Genomic DNA, 11,157 nt, shown 5'->3' on the forward strand with positions numbered 1-11,157 from the left:
GGAGAATGGCGTAAACCTGGGAGGCGGAGCTTGCAGTGAGCTGAGATTCGGCCACTGCACTCCAGCCTGGGCGACAGAGCGAGACTCCGTCTCAAAAAGAAAAAAAAAAAGAAACATATGACTACAAATTTTTTTTTTCTGAGTGAAGGAATACAGTAGTTGATAATATTCAACTCAATCCTTATCAGATGTTACAGAGAATGGGGTATTAGGAAGACTGGGCATTACTTAGGGTCAGGTAGGGGAAAAAGGGGAAAAAATGAAATGATACTTAATGTTCAATATGGTGGCTACTGTTACAAGAATGAGGCATAAGAAAACCATGCACCACATCTGATGAATCTGGTATGACTCAGTCCCTTGCCACTTAGGAGTATCCTTTGAACATCCATGTTTACTCCATGTTAGAATGGCAATTCTTCAAAGAAATATTCTGTAGGCTTACGCCTATAATACACCGCTTTGGGAGGCCAAGGTGGGCAGATCTTGAGGTCAGGAGATCAAGACCATCCTGGCTAACATGGTGAAACCCCATCTCTAACAAAAATACAAAAAATTAGCCAGGCGTGATGGCACACACCTGTAGTCCCAGCTACTCGGGAGACTGAGGCAGGAGAACCACTTGAAACCAGGAGGCAGAGGTTGCAGTGAGCCAAGACCATGCCACTGCACTCCAGCCTGGGTGACAGAGCGAGACTCAGTCTCAAAAAAAAAAAAAAAAAAAAGAAAGAAATATTCTGCAATGCTGCTATGATCATTACATTTTAGTGCAATATAAATAAATGAGGCTTTCTGTTACTTTCTTGCAATTGTTATATACTGCTTTGTAACTCTTTTCTAATTTTTTCATATGTACATTTAACTTTTCCAGCTAGGCTGTAAGTTCCCTAAAGACAGGATGTATATTTTCCATATGTTTTGGCACCTATACTAGGCCTGGGTATATAGTAGGCAATTAATACTACTTAAGGCTGGGTGTGGTGGCTTATGCCTGTAATCATAGCACTTTGGGAGGCCAAAGTGGGAGGATTACTTGAGGTCAGGAGTTCAAGACCAGCCTGGGCAACAGAGTGAGATCCCATTATCTACAAAATTTTTTTTTTTAATTTGGCTGAGGCCGGGTGCGGTGGCTCATGTCTGTAATCTCAGCATTTTGGGAGGCCAAGGCGGGCGGATTGCCTTAGCTCAGGAGTTAGAAACCAGCCTGCGCAACACGGTGAAACCCCAACTCTACTAAAATACAAAAAATTAGCCAGGTGTGACGGTGTGTGCCTGTAGTCCCAGCTACTCAGGAGGCTGAGACAGGAGAACTGCCTGAACCAGGGAGGCGGAGGTTGCAGTGAGCTGAGACTGCACCACTGCACTCCAGCCTGGGTGACAGAGCAAGACTACCTCTCCAAGAAAAAGTAAAAAATAAAAAAAAACTTGGCTGGGCATGGTGGTGAACACCTATAGTTCTCGCTAGATAGGAGTCTGAGATGGGAGGATTGCTTGAGATCAGGAGTTCGAGGCTGCAGTGAGCTATGATCACACCATGGCACTCTGGCCTGGGCAACAGAGCAAGACCCTGTCTCAATAACAATAATAATAATAATAATAATAGTAATAAATTACTTGTTAACTATCTAGAATTACTGCATGGTTGATACCCCTCATTTTCATTACTGGTGTAGTTAAAATAGATGGTGGGGGAGGCAAGGATGTTAGGTAGGGTCAATTTCTGAACATGACCTACCATGCAGCATTTCAATGAGAGAAAGGCCAAAAGTCTGCTGAACTGTACTGAGCCTTAGTTTACCATCACAGAGAAGCACCGCTCTTTTTTCAACAACAGGACCTAGATAATAAGGTTTCTGCAAATAAAAAATAAAAGTTGTTAAACTGATTGCAGAAATAATGGAGTTAACATTTTTTGAAAAAGGAATGTGTAAATACTTTTCAAAAAAAACTTATCTATTACCACTAATCAACTGGACTTCAGTTTTAAGGAGCTCTTTGCTGCATTATTTAATACAACTAAAAAAATCCAAACAAAACAGCCTTAATTCATTTTTCCTTTTGTTCTACTCTTTCCTCAGGGTTCTTCATCATTAGGAACTGGCTCTCCTAGAATGCAACTAATAACACTAAAAGGATGATGGACAGCAGCCTGAGAGACACAATCTGACAGTGAGAATAGCTGCTTGGCTGTTTCAGATATAGCTTAGACACTTCATGGTTTACTAGGAAAAAAAATGCTGAGTGTCCTAAGTGGTAGAGTAGCAGAGGATTTACATAAAATAAACAAACCGTGGTCAAAATTCATACAGCTTAGAAAAAGCACTAATAAAAATAAATGATTTGTAAATTGTAAAGTCATTAAACACTGGCTGTGCACAGTGGCTCACCCCTTAGTCCCAAAAGTTTGGGAGGCTAAGATGGACAGATGACTTGGGCCCAGGAGTTCAAGACCAGTCAGGGCAACATGGCAAAACCATGTCTTTACAAAAAATAAAAAAGTCAGCCAGGCGTGGTGGCACACGCTTGTAGTCCCAGCTACTCAGGAGGCTGAGGTAGGAAACTCACCAGAACCCAGGAGGCAGAGGTTGCAGTGAGCTGAGAAGGCGCCACTGTACTCCAGGCTGGGTGACAGAGACAGACTCCATCTCAAAAAATAAATAAATAAATAGATAAAAATAAAGGACAGTTGTATAAGTTATATGTCTAATTTATTTTGTTGTTAAGCACTTTGGGAGACCAAAGTATATGGACTGCTTGAGCCCAGGTGTTGGAGAGCAGCCTGGGCAACATGGCAAGACCCCATCTTGTAAAAAGAAAATAAATTATACATCATTGTGGTAGGATGACCCACTCCAAGAATATGTCCACTAATTTTTAATTATTATTATTATACTTTAAGTTCTAGGGTACATGTGCACAACGTGCAGGTTTGTTACATATGTATGCCTGTGCCATGTTGGTGTGCTGCACCCCACTAATATTTTTAAATGAAGTCACAGGAATAAACTGTAAAAGTCAAAAACAACGAATCGTTTATTTCACCTCTTATGAAATGTAACTTCTGAAATTACAGGGGAAACTATTTCTTGCTTTTGATTATTTTGTTTTTGTAACTTTTACTTTTCTCATTACAAAAGGAAGACATGATCAATTTTTTAGAAGTATAATAGGACCAGGTGTGGTGGCTCATGCCTAATCCCAGCACTTTGGGAGGCCAAAGCCAGTGGATCACTTGAGGTCAGGAGTTTGAGACCAGCCTGGCCGACATGGTGAAACCTTGTCTCTACTATAAATACAAAAATTAGGTGGGCATAGAGGTGCACACCTGTAATCCCAGCTACCTGGGTGGTTGAGGCACAAGAATCGCTTGAACCCAGGAGGCGGATGTTGCAGTGAGCCAAGATCGTGCCACTGCACTCCAGCCTGGGTGACAAAGGGAGGCTGTATCTAAAAATAAACAAAATAAAATAAAAGTATAACAGAAAAATATAATGCAGACAGTAAAGTCCCCACAATTCTATCCTCCAGAGATAACTACTAACAACAGCTTAGTTGGATTACATCACTATAAACTAAAAAACTGAGGAATTGAAAGGGCAAGAAAACTTTTTTTTTTTTTTTGAGACAGAGCCTTGCTCTGTTTCCCAGGCTGGAGTGTAGTGGCATGATTATAGCTCACTGCAGCCTCAACCTCCTCGGCTTAGGTGATCCTCACACCTCAGCCTCTCAAGAAACTGGGAATATGGGTGGGTGCCATCATGGCTGGCTAATTTTTTTATTTTTTGGAAGAGACGGGGTTTTGCCATGTTGCCCAGGCGGGTCTCGAACTCCTGGACTCAAGCGATCGAACCATCTTGGCCTCCCAAAGTTCTGGGGTTACAGGTTGAAGCCACCATGCCTGACCAAACATGGTTGTTTTAACCTTAGTTTTTAAAAATATAAAATTTTACATTTATAAATGTTTTAAAAAAGAAAGATGTATTATTGTTTGCAAGTAACATAGCCTATTTAAAGAAAAATTTTAAAACAATATATTTTTTAAATAAATTTAAAGTTTTTTATTAGATACAGAAAAAATATGGCAATATTTACATCTAACATCTAATAAAATATCTAACTTTATCTTTGATTTTCTCTAAAGGTTGGATTATGGAAAATTTTTACTTTCTGTAATGGTTAAATTTTTTTCTTCAACAAGTATATATCACTTTTGTAATTAGGAAAAAAAATTACTATGCAGCTGTGGAAAAAAGATGAAAAAAGAGCTCTGTGTGCTGATATGAAGAGCTCTCTAGGACATACTATTAAATGGAAAATGAAAAGGTGTATATAGGAAATAAAAATACATAACTAAATTCTCCTAGTATCTGCATAAAGAAATAAAAATAAAAATAGTTACCTAAAGCAGGAAAGGAGAACAGGCTGAAGAAACATGGGGTAGGAGTAAGAGTTCTTAGTATATAGTTTTTATTAAAATACAGTTTTGCTTTTTAAACCAAATAAATGAATTACCTATAAAAAAAAGATAGAAGAAAAATAAAAAAAAATTCTTTAAAAAGTCATAGTAGGAAAGAAATCCAAACCTGTCATCACATTTATAAATAAAATAATTTTTAAAAAAATCAAAACTATGCTGGGTGCAGTGGCTCACACCTGTAATCCCAGCGCTTTGGAAGGCTGAGGCAGGAGGACTGCTTGAGCCCAGGGCTTCCAAATCAGCCTGGGCAACATAGCAAGACCTTGTCTCTATAGTTTAAAAAAAAAAAAAAGTAAAAAAAGGTTTTTTAATTAAAAAAAAGTAAAACTCTATTACTGAAAACTTCATGTAGTTAATGTGGCAAAAATCCTCTTCAAAAAAATGTAGGGTTGGGGCCACATGCAGTGGCACACACCTGTAATCCCAGCACCTTTGGAGGCTGAGGCAAGATGATCACTTGAGCCCAGGAGGTCACGATCAGCCTAGACAACATAGCAAGATCCTGTCTGTGCTTAAAAAAAAAAAAAAATATATTAGCCAACTGTGGTGGCATGTGCCTGTGGTCTCAATTGCTCAGGAGGCTGAAGCAGGGGGATCACTGATCAGATTGGTGACATATGAGGAAAAGGACAGCCTTATACATAGCTGGTGGGCGTGTGATGATGCATTGTTAAGTAAAAATCTTTGACAGGCAATCTGGCAACTCTATTAAAAGTAGAAACACACATACTCTTCAAATTTGCATTTCTACTTCTGGGAACAAATCCAACAGAAATAAAGGTACTAACACGAATGGATACATATAAGAGTACTACTGCAGCATTATTTGGAGTAGCTAAAAACTAAAAACAAAGTGAATGTCAATCAACAAGGGAATGGCTAAATAAAGAGCATACTCTCAGTAAGAAGTGAAGAGTGCATATCACCCCATTTTTGTAAAAACAATGACAAACCACTCCCACATACCTATATATCTATGTACACAAAGACCTGTGTTAGATCATATAAGCATGAAGAAAGTCACAAAAGGATCATGTTAAGCTGCTGGTTACAGCAGATTAAGGGGAAGATGGGGCAAGGCCATACTTTATATAGAAGGAAAGTGTCCATGATAAAAACATGTATAATATGATCCCATTTGTATAATGTTTGGATATGTATGCATAAAGAAATGCATCAAAACATTTTAAATGAACATAACCTTTTCCTTTTTTTTTTTTTTGAGCTGGAGTCTCTGTTGCCCAGGATGGAGTGCAGTGGCGCAGTCTCAGCTCACTGAAACCTCTCCCTCCCGGGCTCAAGTGATTCTCCTGCCTTAGCCTCCCAAGTAGCTGGGATTACATCATCATCATCATGCCTGGCTACTTTTTATATTTTTATTAAAGACAGAGTTTCACCCCGTTGGTCAGGCTGGTCTCGAACTCCTGACCTCAGGCAATCCACTTGCCTCGGCTTCCCAAAGTGCTGGGATTACAGGGGTGAGTCATGGCGCCCAGCAACATAACCTTTTTTATAAGTGTAGGAGTATCTCTATTATATAAGGAAAAGGTTGTCACAATGAATTAACATGATTAATTTTTTTTCTAAATATAAAGAATTATTGCAGACATTTATTTTTCCACACCATGCACCTGGTAAAATCATAATGTAGACTGATATGTGTGCCTATTTGGTTGGCAGGCTAAAAACCAACCAACCTGCAAAGGTGTACCAACTTGCCTGTAACAACATGCCCAGCTTAGTGAAGTTCAGTTAGAGCACCATCTTCCTCATCAATATGTTTCTTGCAGTACTCACCGGCTGCAGGAGCTTTATGTATAGTGGTAGTTCCTCAAAGGAGAATTTACCTGGTAAATGATGTGAACATAAGGAAGATCTTGAGAGAGTGGATACACTGAAGAGGATTTCCTCCCATTATGCAGACAGTTTGTGAGTTCAGAAAGACACCGCTGCATTTCAACCAGGTTCCTAGATAAAATTTCCACTTCCTTAGACAGCTTGTAAGTTTCCTTTTCACTTTGTAAGTTCTTTTTTTGAGGCAAATGAGGAGGCTCCAGTGTGCTGGTGTGGTCTGGTGTGCTGCTGTGTCTGGGCAGCGACGCTGGCTGGGTAATAGGCTCAGCATCTAGGGCTATGGAGTCATCACAGATACTAGACAGAGGACTCTGGATTTCTTTAATAAGTGTTCTTCCAGGCCTTCCATTCTGACTACTGGTATTAGCTGTCAGCAACAGCCCTTTGTTTTGGTGACAAAAATCTGGGGAAAGACTTTCAATTAACTTTTTTCTATTTGCTTTATTTAATGGAGCACTGCAAGTAGAGTAGGTAGTATGGCTTTCACTTGATGTTATTGAAGGTTCTTCTTCCAACATTACTTCTCTAACAATCAAGCTAATCGCATACTGATCAGACTTTGAAGAAGGAAGAAACGTTGTATCAGTGAGTTTTTGTTTTCCTACCAAAATTAGTAATAGTTTGTCTGTCAAGAAACATATCCCTTTTGGTCTTTCAGTGTTCTCTAATCGAATTTGCTGGATGTTTGGGACTGAAGATGGAATGAGAGAGTAGATCAAAATTATATTACAAGTGTTGGAAGCCACTGCCACTACATGTGCTTTAAGATTAAATGCTATCAGATCAGGAACCAGAATGCCCGGAATAGTGACTTTTCTGGTCATGGTAACTGCTTTCTTAAAAGTCACAAGGACCAAATGTGAAGAATCTTGGCCAGTTCCTGTCAAGTAGTCCTTTTTTCTTAGACAAATAAGAGAATTACCCTCAGACTTATGTTGACTGAAATGTACGTGAGTTAGATCCAGAGGTTCTAAATAGGAAGAAGAAACTGATACTTCAGAATCTGTTTCAGAATCAGTTGCCTCTTTATCAATAGAGGGTACTTCACCAATAACTGGTAAAGCATACGGAGTCGTGTCTTTACTGTTGGGTGGGACATTAAAGGTTTCAGATGCATTTAAGCCACAGATCTTATCCAGTGGAAGCTCAGTGGCTATAGCAACCTGTGAGTCCACAGTTGCCGTGATGGAGCAGATGTGGCTGTCCACATCAAACACCAGGCAGGAGGAGCACCTGTGAAGAGTCTTCTGAGCACTGTCCCAAATATAAGAATGCAGGCTGCTGCCTACTGCCACCACCAGCCTCAGGCCATCCTGGGTCCAACATGCACAGTGAATGCGGCCCTGGGTGTTGATATCTGCCTTTACCTGGGAATTGTCAGAGTGCACATTAGGGAAAATGGAGACACCCTGAGCAGTCAACATAGTCAGAATAGCACATTTTGGGTGCCACACACAGCCCTGGGGAAGGATAGGTAGTGATCCTCTAATCTCACAAGTCTGAGACGTCAGCCATCTGCTTGACTCCATAGGGCTGGGACACAGCTGCCATACAGTGACACGCTTCTCATGCTGGACTGCGAGTAGAACAGGTGTGTCATCTGCAACAGATGGGGCCCAGGACAACCCACAGACACATTCAAATTGCCCAATGACTTTGGAGTCCCCAAACTTGACCTCTCCATTGTGAAGCTGTAAATCAGTTAGGACAACTTGATTCCCATCAGTCCAGGCAAGGCCATGGATCAGGTGCACTGCTTGATGCAACGCGTTCAGTCCAGTCCTGAGTAGTTTTCCTTTTCCCAGCTCCATCCTTTTGATAAAGGTTACCTGAAATGATTAAGAAGGAAAGTTACACCACAAGAAATCTAGACAAATCTAGAATGCAGGACATTTTATAAGATAACTGGCTTAGCCCCTTCTCAGGTTAATAATGTGGAGAGACAAAAGGATGGGGGAATATTGTAAATTAAGAGACTACTGAGCTATAACAGGCGAATGCAATGTATATACTTTGGATCTTGAAGAAATAAAATCTTCTACCTAATGAAGACTTTCAGAACTGGGGAAATCTGAGTATGGAATGGATGTCAGAAAATATTGTAGAGTTATTAATTTTCTTAAGTCTGAACATGGTATTGTGGTTATGCAAGACAAGGTCCTTATTAAAATATACATGTTGAAGTACTTGGGGTAAAATGTCATGATGCCTACAATGTGCTTTCAAATGGTTTGACAAAAAAAAAAAAAAAAAACCAAATTTTCTATAGACATACAGAAAGAAAACAAATATAGTAAAATGTTAATAATTGTTGAGTCTAGATTGAGGCTATGTTACTATTTATGGTACTTTCAAGTTAGAAAACTTTCCAATTAAAAATTTGAGAAAAGTCTCCTCCATCATCTAATTCTATTCATCCTTTTACTGCCAAATCAATGAATAACTGATATGCACATCTCTGACTTTATTAGCACTTATTTCAAATCCTTCCAAAGTGGCTTTTATCTCTCCACTGAAATGACACTCAAAAATCACTGTTTCTACTTTATCATATTCAACAGCACTTAATAATTTTCAGAACATTTTCACATTCCCTGTTGCATCTTATCTTACAACAATCCTTTACAATAATGTAAAGTAGGTTAGGCAAGTATTATCTTCATTTTTTCACCCTGAATGTTTTTCCCCCAGGCATCTGAATCACTGAAGAAGTACATGCTTAGGGCTGGGAGTGGCAGCTCACGCCTATAATCCCAGCACTTTGGGAAGCTGAGGCAGGAGGATCACCTGAGGTTGGGAGTTTGAGACTAGCCTGACCAACATGCAGAAACCCCGTCTCTACTAAAAATACAAAATTAGCCAGGTGTGGTGGTGCGTGCCCGTACTCCCAGCTACTCAGGAGGCTGAGGCAGGAGAATTGTTTGAACATGGAAGGCAGAGGCTGCAGGGAGCTGAGATCATGCCATTGCACTCCAGCCTGGGCAACATCAGAGAAACTCCACCTCAAAAAAAAGAAAAAAAGAAAAGAAAAAAAAGAGAGAAGTACATACTTAGGCTGGGCACGGTGGCTCACGCCTGTAATCCCAGCACTTTGGGAGGCTGAGGCAGGTGGATCACCTGAGGTCAGGAGTTTGAGACCAGCCTGGCCAACATGGTGTAACCCTGTCTCTATAATAATACAAAAAACTGGCCGGGCGTGGTGGCGCATACCTGTAATCCCAGCAACTCGTGAGGCTGAGGCAGGAGAATCACTTGAACCCAGGGGGTGGAGGCTGCAGTGAGCCAAGATTGCCCCACTGCACTTCAGCATGGGTGACAGGAGCAAAACTCTATCTCCAAAAAAAATTTAAAAACTGTTCCCTCCTACTCTGTGCTAGACCCTCTTTAGCCCCTCCTCTCCCCCATTTCAAGGCCTTGATAAAAGCATCATTAACAATTTGGTGTGAAGCCTCTGAAAATGTTAAAGAAAGACACAAAGATATATAGGATTTTACATGTTATGGCTTTTCTTTTAAACAAAAAATGGGGTGGCCACGCATGGTGTTTCATGCCTGTAGTCCTAGCACTTTGGGAGGCCGAGATGGGCAGATCACCCGAGGTCTGGAGCTCGAGACCAGCCTGGCCAACATTGTGAAACCCCATCTCTATTAAAAATACAAAAATTAGTTGGGCTCGGTGGCAGGTGCCTGTAATCCCAGCTACTCGGGAGGCTGAGGCCAGAGAATTGCTTGAACCCGGGAGGTGGGAGGCTGCAGTGAGCTGAGATTGCACCATTGCACTCCAGCCTGGGCAACGAAAGTGAAACTCTGTCTCAAAAAAAAGATACATATAGTCAGTAGAGAGAATAAGGCACATGAAATTATATTTTGAAATCCTATCAATCAGTGGGTACATACATATATAATAATGGATATAAGAATAAAATGTTGCAATAATAAACACGGACTGAGAAAGACTAATTTTAGTATAAAGGCTGGGCGTGGGGGCTCATGCCTGTAATCCCAGCACTTTAGGAGCATGAGGAGGGCAGATCACCTGAGGTCAGAAGATCAAGACCAGCCTGATCAACATGGAGAAACCTCATCTCTACTATAAACACAAAAAATTGGCCTGGTGCGGTGGCTCATGCCTGTAATCCCAGCACTTTGGGAGGCCAAGGCGGGCAGATCACAAGGTCAGGAGATCGAGACCATCCTGGCTAAGATGGTGAAACCCCATCTCTACTAAAAATAAAAAAATTAGCCGGGCATGGTGGCAGGCACCTGTAGTCCCAGCTACTAGGGAGGCTGAGGCAGGAGAATGGCGTGAACCCGGGAGGCGGAGCTTGCAGTGGATGGAGATGGAGGCACTGCACTCCAACCTGGGTGACAGAGTGAGACTCTGTCTCAAAAAGAAAAAAAAAAATTAGCTGGGCATGGTGGTGCATGCCTGTAAGCCAAGCTACTTGGGAGGCTGAGACAGGAGAATCACTTGAACCCTGGAGGCAGAGGTTGCAGTGAGCTGAGATCGTGCCATGGCACTCCAGCCTGGGCAACAAGAGTGAAACTCTGTCTCAAAAAAAAAAAAAAAAAAAAATTTAGTATTAAAAAAATTACTGGGCTGGGCGCAATGGCTCAAGCCTGTAATCCCAGCACTTTGGGAGGCGGAGATGGGAGGATCACAAGGTCAGGAGATCGAGACCATCCTGGCTTACACGGTGACACCTCGTCTCTACTAAAAAATACAAAAAACTAGCCAGGTGAGGTGGCAGGCACCTGTAGTCCCAGATACTTGGGAGGCTGAGGCAGGAGAATGGCGTAAACCCGGGAGGCGGAGCTTGCAGTGAG

At 41.2% G+C, this 11,157-nt stretch overlaps 1 protein-coding gene across 2 annotated transcripts in view; it reads right to left on the minus strand.

The window, feature by feature from the left end:
* LOC105518014 (chromosome unknown open reading frame, human C2orf44) overlaps nucleotides 1-11,157 on the minus strand; it is an 18,009-nt gene that overhangs the window by 2,321 nt on the left and 4,531 nt on the right. The window contains exons 2-3 of one of the 2 annotated variants that reach the window (XM_011950839.1): nucleotides 6,325-8,160; nucleotides 1,736-1,853 (exon numbers count right to left, since the gene is read on the minus strand). In XM_011950839.1, the coding sequence (XP_011806229.1) occupies nucleotides 1,736-1,853; nucleotides 6,325-8,142 (1,936 nt within the window). In that variant the 5' untranslated portion in view covers nucleotides 8,143-8,160. The remainder of the gene's footprint in view (nucleotides 1-1,735; nucleotides 1,854-6,324; nucleotides 8,161-11,157) is intronic. The other variant, XM_011950842.1, reaches the window with a different exon arrangement.

The sequence above is a fragment of the Colobus angolensis genome, unplaced genomic scaffold (genome assembly GCF_000951035.1).
Source record: "Colobus angolensis palliatus isolate OR3802 unplaced genomic scaffold, Cang.pa_1.0 Scaffold109, whole genome shotgun sequence".
Classification (NCBI taxonomy): domain Eukaryota; kingdom Metazoa; phylum Chordata; class Mammalia; order Primates; family Cercopithecidae; genus Colobus; species Colobus angolensis.